This window comes from Podarcis filfolensis (assembly GCF_964270895.1).
Source record: "Podarcis filfolensis genome assembly, chromosome: 9".
Classification (NCBI taxonomy): domain Eukaryota; kingdom Metazoa; phylum Chordata; class Lepidosauria; order Squamata; family Lacertidae; genus Podarcis; species Podarcis filfolensis.
In genome coordinates, this window is record NC_139610.1 from 50386813 (window position 1) to 50405450 (window position 18638).

The 18638-nt window shown below is 38.2% G+C and overlaps 1 protein-coding gene and 1 long non-coding RNA gene across 2 annotated transcripts in view; one reads left to right on the forward strand and one right to left on the reverse strand.

Moving 5' to 3' along the window:
- LOC310742554 overlaps nucleotides 1-12124 on the forward strand; it is a 29310-nt gene extending 17186 nt beyond the window's left edge. Inside the window, exons 2-3 of the long non-coding RNA XR_014538547.1 lie at nucleotides 7859-7935; nucleotides 8474-12124. This is a non-coding gene — a long non-coding RNA (uncharacterized lncRNA). The remainder of the gene's footprint in view (nucleotides 1-7858; nucleotides 7936-8473) is intronic.
- LOC310742173 (bifunctional heparan sulfate N-deacetylase/N-sulfotransferase 3-like) overlaps nucleotides 1-18638 on the reverse strand; it is a 56286-nt gene that overhangs the window by 9747 nt on the left and 27901 nt on the right. Inside the window, 5 exon segments of the mRNA XM_083571159.1 lie at nucleotides 896-1070; nucleotides 3101-3224; nucleotides 4064-4160; nucleotides 5500-5682; nucleotides 17929-18057. Coding sequence (XP_083427285.1) covers nucleotides 896-1070; nucleotides 3101-3224; nucleotides 4064-4160; nucleotides 5500-5682; nucleotides 17929-18057 — 708 coding nt within the window.

The window sequence follows — 18638 nt, forward strand, 5'->3', positions numbered from 1 at the left end:
AGTAAGGATACATTATTGATTACTTTGAGTAAGACACTAATAGGGTATGCACAGAATAACCAATATAATTTTTGTTGTTAATTACCTGCCCCTCACTTTAATTTTCCATGTAAAAGTGGGAAGAAGCTAAATAAAATAATAAAATATTTTAGAAACGCCATCTCAGCAATGAGAAACACCGTGTAGTATGATTGTACCAATGACTGCCTGTGCCAATGACAGTCAGATCACTGTTCATTGGACTATTATTGTTGATAAGCTTAGCAGCTAGAAAACCTGTGCAGTTGTCTATACAATTACTATTAAGGCAATAGAAGCTTGAGGGGCAGGCAGGCCAGAGACATCCATTGACTCTTGTAGGATACATCCAGTTTTCGGCTGAAGCAGTCTGTTGCTGCTTGTCACACCACACCAAAGCTCAGTCCCTGGAATCTTCAAGTAGGATTAGTTCTGAGACCCTGAAGAGCTAGATAGACCAATAATCTGACCTGATACAAGGCAGCTTTCTAAATTTCTAGAACAGTATTGAATTCTATAAGAAACTAGCTATAAGGGGGGGGAAATATCATAATAGACTTATGAGAATTATAATAAACTTATGAGAATTAAAGGAATGGATCACCAGTCTTTACCAGCAGTCCAATACAAACCTATAGATTAAGAAATGATGCTGAAATCTTAATCCCATTTACCTTGGAATAAATACACTGAAATAAATGGGGCTTATTTATGAGTAGTCATACCTAGGATTGTGTGGTGACTTGCTAAGAAAGGCTTAATTCAAATAATGCTTTGTACTTCAAAATAAAATAGAGGTGCATATGCTAAAACAAGCAACCCAAAATTCTTTATCATATATTAATCCAGAACCTGAATTAATTCTTAAATCTTCTACCTGATACCAGGAGTATGCTCGATCTGATGGATCAATGAGAATGGTGATGATTTTTGCCTTGGGAACCAAAGAAGCTGCTCGTTTTGGGGCTTCTTCAGAATGGAAATAGTTAGCACTCTTCTCAAAAAGGAAGTCTGTAGTAATGTTTGAAGGTGCAGGAAAGAATTCCATATACCTACAGAAAAAGAATATGTTCCTTAGAACAGTTTAGAAGTTGCAAGCATTATGCAGAAAGGAACTTATTTTGAGCACATTAAAAAAAAATTCAAAGACAAACTTTATCTGTTATATTTTGTAATATGTTAAACCAATCCTAGGTGTCATTGTCAAATAGAAGCAACCAAATGTTTGCACTTGTCTGCTAAACGGTATTTCCTGATTAGATAAATGAGAAGTTTAGAAACTTTCCAACCACACACCTGGAATCACATTTTATCGAGGTTTTGGAACAGGAACATTTGTTGATGTGATCTGGCCAGAAGCTGCAGCCATTCTGTCAGTGGCCTTTGATTCAGGCTTTTGTGGTAGAAAAACAAGACTGCTATGAGTTCTGACATCTCACAAACCTAGTTAGAGTGAAAAGCATATACAACTGCCTGTGAATCAATACAACTACCTTCCATGTCTGCTTTCAGCTCTGTGAGCATATTGATTCACAGACAATGCTATACGTTGTCCCTATAACTAGCCTTGCTAAATGTTAGAGTCCATGAAGACAGTCTGTCCAGGGAAACAACATTTGAGAAATTTTAACATTTTGTTTCCTTTCCCCCCAGTAATGCATCTTATTTTCTCCTTAACAACACTGTACAATACTATCAACAGAAGTGCTTCATGGAGGCTGTTCTTAGTTGTTGCAATTCATTTGATGATCAGATTTACAGAAATGGAAGAATCTGAACAAACTGTGTGTGACAAACTGTGTGTGAGTCAGTCAGCAGCAAGCACTTTAGTTGACTAACCAAATAAACATGTGATATTTATTAACCACAAACCACCTGTTGGACTTAATAATAAAAATCTGTTGCAAAAATAAAACCAATATGGCATTTGTCATTCTAAGAAAGTAGACTACTCTTATAGAATCAGCATCAATGTGTGAGAACAGAGTTCCATGAGAAAACCTGCTAGAGTGGATCTTTTCTGGGATTGGTCCATCAGGCAAAATATCCTGATGCAAGACTGGGGCCCTCTCTTCAAGGATTATTTTCTCACTACTCTCTACATGGTATCAATAAACCTTCCCTCACTGTTAACATTATGGGTAATTAGAACATTATGGTTAAGTAGAATAATATTAATATATTAGAACAGAATGGAATAATATAATATTATGGTTAAGTAGAAGACAGTGGACACAATCCAAGAGGAAGTTCATTTATGCCAAGAAAAGGACTACTTTTGCAGAGAACCCATTCATTTTAATGAGACGTGAACATGAAAACGTCCTACAGGATTTCCCTCTTGCACATGTGAGGAGTAAAACACAAAGACGTCTAAAATTACTGCTAAACTGGCTATTCCCCATCTTGCTGTGTAACGCTGTGCCTGAAGCTGGAGGTAAAGGGAAGTCAGATGGTTTCAAAGAGGGAGAAAAAAGGAAGTGGAATGGTTAAGCCAGACTCAACTATGTTCCCCTAAAAATGTGTGGGATGGTTATAGATCTACCTGAAAATATGTGGGCTGGCGTTCCACTACATTTTGAGTACTGTTTTAGCCATATGCAGCAGCATGTTTAGGAAGACCAGCTTTTATGAAAGTGAACAGAAACCTCTAAAGAGACATGTAAGAAACACAGCAGTGGCTCTTTTTAAATTGCTACTTGCTACCTTAGTAAAGAACAGAATGTTGTTTATATTGTCTTTTAGGTAGACTCAGAATTGTAGCTGCTAGATAATACTCCATTTCCATTTAAGGCACAATTAAATAATGTGACAAATTGTAATTAAACTTCTCTTTGTATAATCAGAAGTATCTAATTGTTTGAAATATACCAGTATTTTCCAATAGCTGTGGTAAAATAAGGGAAGAAATCACAGGTGGCATTTCTTGTATTTGTAATTGATGCTACATTATTTGCACACACTTATTTTTAGAATAGTAAAAGTTATTTTAGTCTGCATAAACAACCTCACATTGGTAATGCCATTTTTGTATTGTGCACAGTATAGAAATTTTGAGATTTATACTAGTAACCCATCTTACCAATCAATCCCCCTGTGGTAGTTATTTCTATTAAAGAACTGTACCTCCTCAAAGGTTTTGGGGCTGGGGGAGTTACTAATGATGGATGGATGCATAATCAGGAACAAATACAAAGCTGTTGTACCTGCAAAGAGAATAAAATCCAAGAGTTGAGACAAGACAGGACATTCTATCAACTGGGTCCTAATTTTATACAACATTTGTATTTTGTGATAATCATCCTCAATTATACCAGCAATGAACTTTAAAAAACATGTATAAAATGCATGCAAAACTTTCTTCGATGAACAAAAAGTACTTGTCTTTAAAAAGTTTTCTTGGATCAATGCTGAATTGAAATTTATTTAAGTAGTAGCTGTATCTATACTGAGAACACTTGAGATTTCATTCACCTGAGATTGCAGAAGATGCAGAAGCTTTATTGTTTTATTTAAATTTATATACCACTTTTCCATTAAAAAATGTGCTCAAAGTAGCTCACAATAGAACAAAAATGCAAATCAATAAATCATTACAATAGCAATCAAATATTAAATAAATTCAAAACATAACATGACAATCCAGCAAATAACTCAGTTTGATTATATTAACATTGTAACACTTTACAGTAATCATAAAACAAACTCAATTGTTGAAACATCAATTAATAACAAATACAGTAAATGTTCAAATGCACCTGAATGCCAATAATAAAAATAAAGGAAAGCAAATGTATGCTGGTATTTGGGTTATGTGTGGAAGAACACAACTCTAAATAAATATGTTTTGTTTTATACAATCACTTATAATTTAACAGTGATTTTGGAGTAGACAGTTGTAATGTTGGGGCAGGGTCTATGAATCAAACAGAACAGCCTTGTGCTCTGTTGGTTCATAGAAGCTGCAGTGTAGATAAGCCTGAGTTCATCACTGTTGCTCCTAGCTAATATTTTCTTCTACCAAGCCAATTCAATAAGCCCTTACCAGTTTTCTGGGGTCCAATAACCAGGAATTTTGGTAACCGATCACAGGTTTTTTCTTTTGACCAGATATCTCTGTGTCGCTTGTCATCACAAGGATTCTAAGTTAAGGAAAAAGCAATCTTTCATCATCATCATCATCATCATTATTGCTACTAGTCAGCAGTAGCTAAATTGTCTAGTTTACATATTATGTTGCAAGATAAATTTTAATTTCTAAGCATTAAAATTAATTTTTAACTTTAATTTTTGAATGATGAATATAAAATAAGTATTACTGCTAGGAATCACGTTTCCTTATTATGATCTAATAGCACAGTCCTATGCAATCAGCATTGAGTGCAAAGAGGCTTATTCCCAAGTAAGTGTGTATAGGATTGCAGCCTTAATTTATGTTTATCTAGTATCAATGCTAAAATAGTTTATATTTATTCTATTCATAATATCTGGTACCACCATGTGGGCCATTTTTGGCAAGTGGATGGGGACACCCACTTGTCAATAACCTGACATCACAGGATGATTCAAACTTCAACATAAAGATTTAGGCAAAAATAAGGCACCATTCCCTGTCATGGATCACTGTCTTGTCATGGCGAAGGGGCTTGAATAATTCCAAGAAGCTCTGAGCTATGGCCGTGCAGGGCCACCCAAGATGGACAGGTCATAGCCGAGAGTTTAGACTAAATGTGATCCACCAGGAGAAGGAACTGGCAAACCACTCCAGTATTTTGCCAAGAAAACACCATGGACATAAAAAGGAGAAGCTTTGAGAAGAAAGTGAGAGTTTCCAAGGCATGCTCTGGTTCATGGGGTCGCGGAGAGTCAAACACAACTAAGACAACATGAGTTTGGATTTGATATCCCGCTTTATCACCACCCTAAGGAGTCTCAAAGCGGCTAACATTCTCCTTTCCCTTCCTCCCCCACAACAAACAGTGAGGTAAGACTGAGAGACTTCAGAGAAGTGTAACTAGCCCAAGGTCACCCAGCAGCTGCATGTGGAGGAGCAGAGACGCGAACCTGGTTCACCAGATTACGAGTCTACCGCTCTTAACCACTACACCACACTGGCACCATTGGATTACAAAGGGAAGAAAAATCTCCAAATTATATATGTTGCTAGGTTGTGTAAAATACTTTGCTTTTATCTGGTTTTTAAGAAGCAGAGATATAGAAAGGGGAGGGGGAGTAATGATAAAAGTGATACTGATTTTATAACATTCAGTTAGCAATCAAAAGCTTTCCTTAGTTAGATTCAGATTAATAATCTGGCATTAAGGGTAGAAAGCAGTTTTATGTATGCGGTATATGATTTTTATGCTGCATGTTCAATCCCTGGGATCTACAGGTAGGGCTGAAAAAGACTATCTGACTGCACAGAAGATTAAGCAAGCTGTCCGCTCTATCCCTCATAGCATGTTTCTTTTGCAATCTTACCTGCCAAAGAGGGTCCTTTTGCTCTGGGAAGAGTTCAAAGTACTTGTGAGCCAACTGAATTGGAGGTAGTGTCTGCAGCTTCAGGTTAGTCCAGCTCTGAACAAAATTAGCCAGATTGACAAAGGTGTACAAACCCAAGCGGTCATTCCCATAGTTAGACAAGTGAGTCATGAAGATGCTGATCTGTAAAGCAAAGCACATTTTTCTTACGGTATCACTAGATGGCAGTGAAGTTACAGGGAAGATAACATCCATGCTATTTGTCTTAATGCTCGGGCTACGCATGCTCTTATTGACAGGCGTATCCTATGCTCTGCTGTGGTGGTAAGACAGCACAGTAAAGCACATTGGGCTCCCAAGGCTGGTATGACATGGCTAGTTTCTATGCAGCATACAGTTAGTAGTGCATCAGTGAACTGATGCTACATCAGCTGCAGTGATAAACTAAGTAAAAAAAGAATTTTGGAAGCATTGGGAAGACTTTTCTCTACCACTATAGACTTTGAATCAGTTATGATAAGTACCAATTTTTGGCCAGTAAATGTGCTTGGCAAATGAACAGCTGTTCAATTATTATTATCTAAATATTTTATTAAATGGAATGTAGAAATAATATCCCTCCTGCCCAAAATTTTCTTACAGGAAACGGAACAAAAATAATAATCATGTATATTGTTATTAGATGCATATAAAATAAAGTTCCTCCAGATGGCATAAAAGGTCTGTGGTTCCTTTTCCCCTGGTAGGTGTCTAATGTTGTGTGTGTGTTTTTCCCCAAGAATGCAGTATTTCAAACATTTCTATGCCAAGCAGGTAAGTCTAGATCTTCCAAGGATTTCCATCTCTGAACTACAGATTGTTGTGTAGTGGTCAACAAATAAGGTAGCAATCCCTTACATGGTAACAGAATTCCCTGCAAATTCAACAAGTTATATATAAGGTGCATACAATATCTAATATTTCCCCATGAGCTGCTACTTTCCCTGTTATACAACGCCTGGAAACAAATACAATAGCTAGAAAAGATCTGAATGTCATTAAAAACAACTGTCTGAATCAGAAGGGATTAGTTAACCCAAAACTTGTGGTTACCAAAACCATACATTCCTCTCCAAAGGCATGGGCTCTTGTCTCTGACCTCACCTCTAAAAGACGGTGTGAGACCAGAGACAATCCCATACTCCCTTTCCCAGCTCCCAACTTGGAGCTGGTGAAAAGGGTGGGGATTTCACACAAAGCAAAAACGAAGCCCTTGTCCCACCTTTCACTCAGAGCTGGAAAGGGAGAGTCTGGAGCTATGTTGTGTTTCTATACTTGCTGGGTTGTTGAAGTATCTGGCAGGTGAGAGCAAAGATGCTACACCTCTGTACCCCTACCCTGAGGCAGAATCAAACCAAATTGCATGCTTTCCTTCAACTTTGGGGATGAATCCACTATTATGTGGAATAGAAAGACCAGATAGTTTGACTTGGTGTAAGGCAGCTTCCTGTGTTTCTATGGATCACATTAGCAGTCCTCCCTGCCCCACACCTCCAGGATTGGGAGTCCAGGGCTCGTCACCCTCTCCAGAAAGCGATTGAACACATGCCACTGCAAGTAAAAACTGTGGAGCCCTGCTAATCAGGACAACTAAAGTACATACATTAAAGAGAAAGCATTGTATTTCAAACAATATTGTATTTTTGTATTCACAATACCAAATGCAGTATTTTTCTACAAAAGCTGCCCAGCTAGCAAACACAATGCTGAACTGCTTAGCCTTGCTTACATGGGAAACAGCTTGAATAGCTTGTTAAAAGGCCAATTAATTGTAGGAATGACTGGATGTGCTAGAAATTGAAATACAGTCTAATATTATAAGACATTTCCTCTGGCTCAATCTGAGATAAGGTATTTCTTTGCATGACAGGAAGAAGGTATGATATTATTTAAACCTTTTCCTCACCCACAAAATCAAGGTTTAGAGAAGGAAAGCTGGATTTGCAGCTTTCAGGTTGCAATGCATTTTAAAACGTACCTTCTATGCACTCCGTTTCCACCCAAAGCTCTGCAATTCTATTTCTGTGCTGCTTCTTTAGCAGAATTTGCAACAAGCATCATTTCACAGAGAATTTGTTTAATGAGTGTCACCTTGTGACACTGCCTGGCTTGTGACTAAAGCCGGGGGCTTCATTTTTTGTTATTCTCAAAGCATGAAGAGATACAAAGAGATATAATTCACAGAACACAATCCCCCTTATAAAGCTAGAATGGTAAAAAAAATGTATTTTCAAAAGATGGCTGTGTTCCCTTCAGGCAAGGAATAATGTATTTTTTGGCCACATGTATAACCTTTTCAAATTTCTTTTATTATTTTTAGTGCTGAAGCCATAAGTAGTCTAGAAACTGGACTGTTACTTTCAACAAAGATATAATTGGAAGGTTTCCCCACAAAAGGTAAGCTTGATTTTTCAGCAGCTTCTTTTTCCTCCTACACCTGTGCTGACCTCTGACATTTATAATGTCAGTTCACCTCCCGGCAATTCTTTACCTGCCAACAACTTTAACACTGCACTGAAAGAGGGGGAAAGAGAGAGAACTTGAAAAGGTTAGTAGTTCAGGGAAAATATGTATTATTCTTCCCCTGAAGCAAATCTCACTATAATCCTAAGAATGTTATGGTGTGGAGGGTTTTTACTCTTTTTCCTTTTTTTTTTAAAAAAGTGGACTAAATAGATCATAATAAATCATTTTCAAAAATAAGGTGCTCTGCCAGGGAGGAGAAAAAAATTCAACATGGACCTCAAATTCAGTTTTAGTTCCACTCTGCCTCTGCATTACAAAATGTTCAACATATTTGCAAGAAAAGGGACATGATAAAATGTTAGTTTCAGCTCATAGTGTTAAATCTAGGTTTCCTTCACTGTTTTAAAAAATGTTTTTTATATGTTTACTGTTAGAAGGGATTCCAAAATCTGCCTGTCATGTTTTAAAGTTCTACTCAGGAAGGCTTATCACGGCAAAGTCCCAGATGTTTACAGCTGCTTTTCTATGGAGACAAATTTATATTTAGGAAGCCCGCTAGTTCTATGTAGTACTGTGAAGTCCAGCCCCTGAATGGCACCAAGGCAAGACACAGCAGTACGGAAGGAGGAATCATTTCACTGCAGCACTGTGATGGGAGAAACCATGCCAGGAAAATTGGCCCGTCATCATCTCTTAACCATTTTTAGCAGCCTATAGTAAGGCCTGCCAATTGTAAGTTGGTCCAGGAGAGAACTTGAATGTATGTGAAATGTTCAGTTTATCAAAATAACATTCCAGATGTGTAGCTATGTTAGTCTCCATAAACAAATCCTACAAAGAGCATTGCCTTCCATTAAATAATTATACACTTAATATTAGTATAAAGGTCTCTGGAACTGGAGCTCATTTCTTCAGATGTGTGAAAATGCAAAACCAAACTAGGAACAAAAACAACCAGCATTTCATTATGCTTAAGCCCTACAATACATTTCCTACATGCGAATTGGTCCTGAGCAATTTTCTTAGTGAATATATGCTTTCCAATTCTTCTCAAGCAAATGTGAGTCAGCAATGCACCGATAGCCTTTAACACCCCTCTCCCTTTTAGAAAAGGCAAAACAAGACTGAATGAATTCTACTAACCTTTCCACCCTTTAAAATGTGTGTTTTGGTACATTATTAGATTGCATCCCACCATCTTAAAAGCTTTCTTATTAGAGCAGTTCAGCATTTTGTTGCTTCAGTGAAAAAGCACCCACCCTTTTTCACCTTTTCTCCCAAATGAACTTGAAATCTAGCTGTGTTTCATTGCACTCCAAGGAAATTAAGACCCTAAAAGGAGAAAATTGAATGGAAAAAAATGTTTTAAATGATGGTTTAGAGCTACATTTGGCCCCTGGCTAGTAACTGTTTTTTAATTTTCATCTTTTTCAGAACAGTAGCAAAGTTTCTCGATTTTGTTTTCCCATTGCACATAACCCTCTGGGCAAGCTGGATAATCATCTCCTTTTGACTTCTTGCTAGCATGCCTGCTTTCGCACACTGCAAAATCAAGAGTGGCAAAAGGTCTCCCTCCCCTTTGGATCTGTGTTCATTCCAAACCCTTGAAGTAGTAAACATTTCACCCAGCTTTTAGTTTATGATGAAAACATGGAGCAAAAAAGAAAAGAAAAAGAAAACAAGTATTCAGATAATACATCTTAAAATAGTTCAATGTTTTCTTGACAATGTGCTATTCTGCAACAGAACATCCCAGTTGAACCCCACAGATTAGAGGGCAGTGCCTACTGCAATACACAGCCTCCATTCATCTGACAAGGGCTTGTGGGTACAAGACCCATTGAACCAGTTGAGAATTGCATACTGACACCGCTTTGTGGATAACATTGAAATTACAATATCATAGAATGGAACCATATCAGCTATTTTCCTTTTGTTGGTATGGGTTTTACTTTCTAACACAGTACTCCATTCCTACTTAGTACTGGGCCCATTTCCATTTAAGTTCATACCCTTATTTTGGTTGAAGCACTCACATAACCTATCATCAATGGGAGGAACCCATTCACTGTGGTTTGGTCACACAATTACAACCTACCAGAGCTTTCTAAACTTTTCATGTTGGTGACACACTTTTTAGACATGCATCATTTCACAACACAGTAATTCAGTTTTACTAGCAAACTGGAGGTTAAATTAACCCCTTCCAGCCCTGGGAGGAGTGCGGGGGTGTTTGCATGACACACTTATACACAGCAGCCAACACACATGTCACGACACAGTTTGGAAAGCTCTGACCTAAATGGTTGTGAATTCACCTTTAGAAAGCAACTGAAGTTCCCATGTGGAGTCAGGGTAGCTTTATGAGGACTCCAGCTGAGAGAGGGAGGCTGGAAAAAACACTCTACCTTGGTCCTTTCACCCTTCATCCAGTCTCAGGTCTCCAACATTCTCTGATATTTCTATTTGAATGTCTATCACCCCAAACTCAATTATGCCTGAGCCTGAATTTTTCATATTTGCCCCTAAACCTGCCTCTCCTCAATTACTCCTCATCTCTGATGATAGCATCATCATCCACTCTATTGTCCCAGAACAAAGCCTTGGCTTTATTTTTAAACATCCTTTTCCTTTGCACCTATATTCAATCTATTGTCAAGACATGTTGCTGCATTCTATACAACAAAGAAAGCCGCCCCTTCCTGTCTGTCCTCTCAGTTCTGTTGGTATCCATCCATTTGTCTCAGGAAACAATGGAGGAGTTTGCCTTTGGGGGTGAGATCAAGCTGTTGGAAGGTTGCAGCGCCTGCTGTGGCTGTAGAGACTGATGCGGGACAGATATATTTTGTTGCAGTTGGAGGAGATGAAGATGTCTGGTTGTGCTGCTGCATGTGGAAGGTGGTCGTAAGTTGCCCATTACATAAAGCAGCATTCTCAACATGCAAGCCTGGTAGACCTTCATTTTGGTAATGGATGTTAGCATCACATTCTCCTTTCAGTTAAATCTCTGATATATGCTCTACTTAAGTCCTACCCTGACCACTAAAAAAAAGGATGGAGGAAGGAAAGTGGTAACTTTGTGGGTAAATAATTCAGCTTAAGATAGGAAATATGGGTTCTAAAACTAGATTAATGAAAATCGGAAAAATGCATTCCTTAATTTTGCAACTGAACTTAGAAGACCAGACGAGCACACAAGGAGAAGATTGGCAGGTCTTCTGAATACAATTCAGGGTTCTGAAATATCAGTGATAACTTCCTTTTGAAAATGTTTGCTAGCACCAATATATTGCTCTAGCAGACCACCATAGGGACTAACATAAATTGGCTTCGAGCAATTCAATTCCAAGTACAAATTTTCAAGTTGCTAATTCAATTTCTTACATCTTTTTGTCATGGGCTTAATTTTGGCATTAGGTTTACTTGATACATTGTTTAATAATAGGAGCAGAAGTAATGTCATGTAATCCAGTGCTTAAAAACAAAATGAATGCTGGTTAATGAATCTGTTTCACTTAAGTGCTAGAAGCAAATATTCTTTTAGTTTAATATAGTGCTGTTATTTTAGCTGCAGAACAAATGTTTACAGGCCACAAGAGCGTGTTTAACTTTCAGACCATCTATTTTTCAATTAATTTTGCATTGTGTACACTGTGTATGTTGGTCCCTGATATTGTCTCCATATTACTCTGAAGAGTTCAATCTCAGGTATTCAGAGACTCTTAACAGCTGCTCTTGCTCCATTAGACTCACAAAGTGACAGAATAATGAATTAGGTTTCTGTCTGCACTTGAATTTATTTTCTTAAATTTGTGAAGGAAAAATAACCTTTTTTTTAAAAAAAAAAGATAGATGGCATGAAAGAGCACTATTCAAAGTTTGAAATAAAAAAGGTTCTGCCTGCAATGTCACACTTTTCTTCAACATAAACTGTATAGGGAAAATCTCACAGCTACCACAGATCTCCATTAGTAAATATCTATAAGAGAGGGTTGGGTGAAAACTCAGTAAGTAATGCTTTAGTATCACTGAAATCAATGGAACCAGATACTCATGACTAACCTATGTCACACTGATTTCTGTGGGAGTAGATTTAATCTCGATCCAATCCAGATTTTTTTTTTTTACAGAACCTGTTGGACTGCATAAATAATACAGAAAGCCATATTTTATTACAGATAGGCAGGGCATAACTGCTCAAACAAAACTGATTGTGTCTAGGATCCAAAGAAGAATGAGGTTGCTTCTAGTGGTGCAGAGAGCCTGGAGCAGCACCCTTTATGGTGGCAGGGCTGTAAGTGGATGGCAACATGGCTACACATATCCATCCTTAAACTTGTCTGGAACCAAGCTTTCATCTACTAGCCCAAAGAACAGGACTTGATGTCTGGAAGGTTTCAGCTCTGCCACACTGAGAAATTACTTGCGCCCTCAATTTCAGTTCTATAATTTATAACATAAAATGCACTAGAACAACAGAGTTCTAAAGTATTTTGTCCCACAGACGATATCAAATCTGCCTAAAGCACGTACTGAAGAAGAGCATTATGCATTACGACACTGAAGGAGGTTGATGTGGAACATGAAAAGAGAGAGGGAGAAGTCTTGGGAGGAAAAAGGATCTGCTGAAAAATCAAGCTAACATTTTGCGAGGAAACCATTCAATTATATATTTGCAATTAAAGGATGCAAAGCTGTCAGTTATTTAATTATCACTATTATTAAGAGGAAATATTGATATTCTGCACAAAATGTGTTAGGTTAGTTATGTAGGTTGGTTTCATGGACTAAACAGTTAATGCAATAAAGATTTCGAGGATGGGTATAATACTGTTTGAAATCTCTTATCTGACCTGTTGTTTTCATCATCTGTATTTCAGTCATACCAACAAATTCTAAAGGCATACTATAAGCAGTACAGAAAGCCATCCCAAAGTCTGCAGCAACATCCATTTTTCTTACCTTTACAAGGCCATAAATAACATACAGGTATGATAAATGCCAATGTATGGTTCTCCAACTCTTTATAGGAAGTCCACGGCAAAGCTTACAAGGGCAATACATCTGTGGCAGCCTGGTATGATATCCTGATGAAGCACTATTACACTTAAGGCCTGTAAAGTGCTATGTGGTTCCAATTCATTGTTCAGAAAGAGCCACAGCTGGAGGAAACGAACTATTTAAATTAGACTTCCATTTTGAAAAGAGGCTAATGGTGCCAGCCATGTACAGAAAGCACAGAAACCCCACAGAGCCATTAGGATGCATTTCAATGGCTTTCTTATTAAAATTTCTGTAACACTTTTTTTTGGAGCTAAAATTAAGGTAACAGACAGAAATGAGTATATCAAAAATATATACTAAATATTGCATCAGAAAACCCTATCATTAGTTAAATTAGTAAATAATAATAATCAGGAGTTGTATCCAAGAAAATCATTGTGTGTGAGGCACAGCTTAGAATAATAGAATCTTAGAGTTGGAAGGGACCCAAGGGTCATCTAGTCCAACCACCTGCAACTTCTTTGGGCACAATGGAACTCCTCCCAAGCACCCCCCAGATCTGCCATGGAGGTTTGCCTAACCCTCCAGAATGGGTTTGGGGGAAGTGAGAGGGCGCTTCCATTGCACTCATGGAAGGCATTCCATGCTGTCAATGATTAAGTTGGATACAATACCAGGATTCTAGGCAAATCAAATTAACTCTTCTCTTGCCTCTAGAAGGTTAATACTGAGTGACACCATCAGGTTTCTCTGGGCAGCATGTGGCATGGGGCTTGTACTTTGACAGAGATAGCTCTTATTTTGTGTTATCTGGTTTTTGGCAGAGGGTGGAGTAACAGGACCTGAAGCACATGCCTTTCAGTAGGTCTAGAACAGCGGTTCTCAACCTGTGGGTCCCCAGATGTTGTTGGACTACAACTCCCATCATCCCTTGCTAGCTAGGGGTGATGGGAGTTGTACTTCAACAACATCTGGGGACCCACAGGTTGAGAAAAGCTGGTCTAGAAGGTTGCCAGTTTTTCATAAGGAGGATAACTGCTCAGGATATACTGAACTCAGGCCATTTATGGCCTTCATTCACAGAATGTACCATTCCCCATGTAAATATAGCATAAACAGATACAGGAACATGATTGCAGAATGTATGTGTTATCTATTGTAGCTAAGGAATAATGTCTACATGCATGGCAGGAAGCAGACATAAAGTAAAGATACAGAAGTATTCCTTTAGATTTATAGACAGGTATGTTTGTATGTTGAACTCAACTTGGCCCTTGGGTATAATTGCTCTTCTACGGCCTCAGAGATACTGATAATGCCTTCCTGTCATGTTTTATTAGCAAATCCTGCAAAACAAATATACTACTGAATGGCACTGTTCTATATCTGGTTCAAAACCTACATGTTTAGTTTCTTCATCATTCACAAGATGCCCTTAGGAGACTGGTAGCATCTCATCCTTTGAAACACTGAATGGAAGTATGATTCTACTAGCCCATAATATTTATTTTAAATTGTCAACAAAGCAAGAAAGAGAGATGCAGCAGGTCAGATCTAATGGAACCCTACTGTACTTGAAAGGAATTATTCCATTTAGGATGGGGAAAGCAATTTTTGCCAATTTCCCCTTTCCTGCTGTAGCCCCTGGTATCAACCTCTTCACTGTTCCATAGGAATCCAGATTTTCATAGGGTGCCATGACACTGCATGGGGAAAGGAGGAATCTGTGAAAATCACCACTTCTGTTTGTGGAACTTTCTATAAGTGCAACTTTTCATTAGCTAGGAACTGTCCCAAATGTTTCCAATATGGCCACCAAACTTGAGGACTTGTCCTTATCATGTCACTACAAATCTGCACAATGGCCCCTGTCATGTTGATCAAGAAGCCTCTAGCAGCTGTGGAACAACATAACCACTACTGTTTCTAATTCACATAAGGAGACTATTGCGGCAACAATTATCTGCTTCATTGAGAACTTACAGCCTTATCTCCCTTACATTCTAGTAGTGGGTTAGCCCAAGGAAGTAAGCAATAAAAACAGAAGAAAAATATGCTCAAAGGCAATCAAGTTCTTACTATGGATCAGCAAGCAAGCCTTGTTGCAGAAAAACCACCACAGTACTGTCAAAATGTAACACCATCAACGGTAATAACAGTATCACTGACTTGAAAATGAAGAAATATTAGCATGGCAGACAGCCATGTCTGGAAGCAATGCAATGTGAAGTAAATTGTCACCTGAGGTGCCAGGCTTGAAGTCATGACAAAAATAAAACAAAAGAATTCTATGCTGAGCAAAATAGGTAGCGTTAATTACTCAGCCAGGCAAAGTTTTAAAATGTATATTCATCAAATAATCTGTGCCTTGGGATAGATAAGAGAGACATTTAATGACAGGAAGAAACACAAAGTACTGCGAGGAAAAGCTGTCACAATCCCTCTCCTTCCTTCCTAAACACTGGGTACACATACCAATGTTGTTGTTTAGTCGTTTAGTCGTGTCCGACTCTTCGTGACCCCATGGACCAGAGCACGCCAATACATACGCCAATACACATACCAATACAAAGTATAAAGGGCAATTGGAAGCCACAAAATGGGTCTGTGTGTATACAAACATGACTGCACTGCTCTCACTGAAGAAATCTAAAATGGAAGAGTCTTCTGTCAGCAAAGTCAGTTTAGCCCAATGCAGTAGACAAAGGTCCAAGACTTTATGAGACAAGAGGAGGCCCATAACCTAACAAAAATGGTTTTGAGAATTTCTGCTTAGGGCAGGAAGGCACAACCCATCTGTATGAGCATACGAGGCCCCTTGCAAAGAAACCACAGTTACTGGGAAGCAATTTTAAATACTGTACATAAAACTGTTTTTGTGGGAGGGGTGGGTTATTGCTTTTTTGGTTTGTGGGCTTTTTGTTCTTTTTTATTATGTATTTTTATCCTGTATTTTTATGTTTTGAACTGCCCTGAGATCTACAGATGAAGAGTGGTATACAGATTTAATAAATAATAATAAAATAATAACTGTAATCCCGACCAAATGAATTAAAGTGAAAAATGAAATCACAGGAACGGCTGCCTTACATTAAACCAGACCATTAGTCCATCTAGCTCACTATTGTTTACACTGATTGGTGGTGGCTCTCCAGGGTTTCAGACAGGGGTCTTCCCCACTCCTACCTGGAGATGCTGGGGATTGAACCTGGGGTCTTCTGCACATAGAGCAGATGCTCTGTCACTCTACTAGGGCCCTTCCCTAGTCTTCATGCACTCACACTTGCTATCTCCTAATAGGTGGTCTCACTAGTTGGCTACAAATCATATTAAGGCTGCAATCCCCTACACACTTACATGGGAGCAAGTTCCATCAAACTCAACCTGACTTACTCCTAGGCACAGCTTTGTATTATACAAGCATTTACCCCAGTGAGTCTGACCCTCCATAGCCTATGGGTGTGCAATGATTATTTAAAAGTGAATAGTGTGCTATCAACTCCCACTGTTCTTTATGCACTGCTAGAATTTATGCTCTCTACATGCTTTATGAACACAATGGTTTTTGCTGCTAGGATAATTTTATACCTGCTATCAGATCACAGTTCAGCAAGCGACAGAGGGGACGTAAACCAATTCCACAAAAGTGCATGCATTAGAAGACTACTAGATGAGCTATTTTAGAACACAAGCTTTTATGTTTCCCACAAACACAGCAAACAGATAATGTTTTTGTGCATAGTACTAAACCTGAAGGATCTGGAAACTTAGAAGGGAATAGAGCTAATATAAATGATCAAGTCATGTATGACATTCACATATGCTACTATTTTACACTGCTGTGGCTGTTTTTCGGCACAGAGGAGGATGTAAAATAAACTCCAGATGTTTGTGGAGTGCAACTTTCATCAACCCCAGTCGGCGCATCCAAATGGTCAGGGAATATGGCAGATGTAGCCTAATGTCAACTGAAGGGTGCTAAATTATCTTACCCCTGTTATACATTTATTTCCATTATACAGTTAGATCTTGAAGTGCAGTTTGGTCTTGTCCAAGAGCTGTAGGGATGACCAACATGGTACCCATGAAGGCCTTCAATGGCACATCTGGGCAGAAGCCCCAGTTTCTAAGTTTTTGTTTAAAAAAGTACATCTCTAGTCCTCCTAAGAAGTAAGTTATGAAATTAAATGTGCAGGTACCATTATAAGTGATTTCTGTGAAATGAGCCAGCTAGCTGCTCCCATCTGTCTGTGTTTTTAACCAATGAATTTTAGCTATGACTGATAAGTGAATTGCTCAGACATCAGGCAAGAGGAATCCCTGGAGTCCTAAAGAGCTGCTGTTTTCCCCTTCCCCACAGTGCACTTTTCCTGTTTCTGTCTTTTTTCCTAGTCCTTGGAATTTCTATAGTTTGTTCTTTTTCTCTCAACAACAACTTTCCCATGGTGAGTTCATCTGAGATCAGGCAGTCCCTGAAAATTATTTTCTGCAAATACAATAAGTGTGGGTGGATTTCAAAGAATCACCCCTTTCTTCAAAAGGTAAACATGAAGACTTTGCAAAGAGGCTTAGGCATGTTCAGCAGCTAAACACCATTAAGAATGCAACTTAAAAGTACAATGGAAGTCATGCCTATCAAGAAATGTGTCACATTGTGTTTAATGGGGTTAAGACACGAATAACTTTTACCACCATGTTACTAAGCAAACAACAGAATATATTGAACCTAGACCAGTCCAGTATATTTAATTTTAGAAATACATGTGACGAAAGTATTTGACCTTAAGCATATCAGTGATAGCAGCTAAATAAAAATACTGCCAATGGTTTAATTTGCAATTTCTTAAGGTTGTGGACCTCTGTAAAACAAGCTCAATGATTATTTTCTTTAAGTGTCTTAAAATAATGCGATTTACTTACTGGATTGAGAACAACAGTGAAAAACAGTTCCCCACCCTGTATACTTTTGTTCAGTTCTTTAGGACCACCAGGATACTCTTTGTAGAAAATGGTGTGAGTAAAGAGACCACAAGTTTGTCGAGGAAGAACCTACAGAAAAAAAGGAACAGTGAGGGGAAGAGCAGAATGAGGCATGATCTACCCAAAGCAGAGCACTTATTGAGTCCCAGAAATTTTAATGGAAGAGATATTAACATGCACTTAATTCTCTCACTGTAATTGGCACAACTTGAATATGCTTAACTTTGTTGGGTGATTTTTTTAACCTTAATTTTGATGTACAGAAAAATGCACAGAATAAAGAAAAACTACAAACTCCTGGGGCAGCAGCATATTGATAGGTACTGCAGCAACACCCCATATTGTGCCAGTGCACCAGTGTCCAAAGAAGCACCACATGAGCAGATTACTTGTTGATTTATTTATAGATGTATTCATATATTTAATAATGCATTGATATTTATAACTTTGAAAAAAACTTTTTTTTGCCAAATTGTTTTTATTGATTTTCCAAATCTTATCAAATCAACCACAAATTGAAACTAAATTAATACATTTTTTTCCAAAAATTGGCCCAAAAACCCCTTTCAATGTGACCTACAATCATCTCAGGCTTGTCAGTTCCCCATTCCCTCCTCCTTCTCTTGACACAGCACTGAGTAGGAGATCAG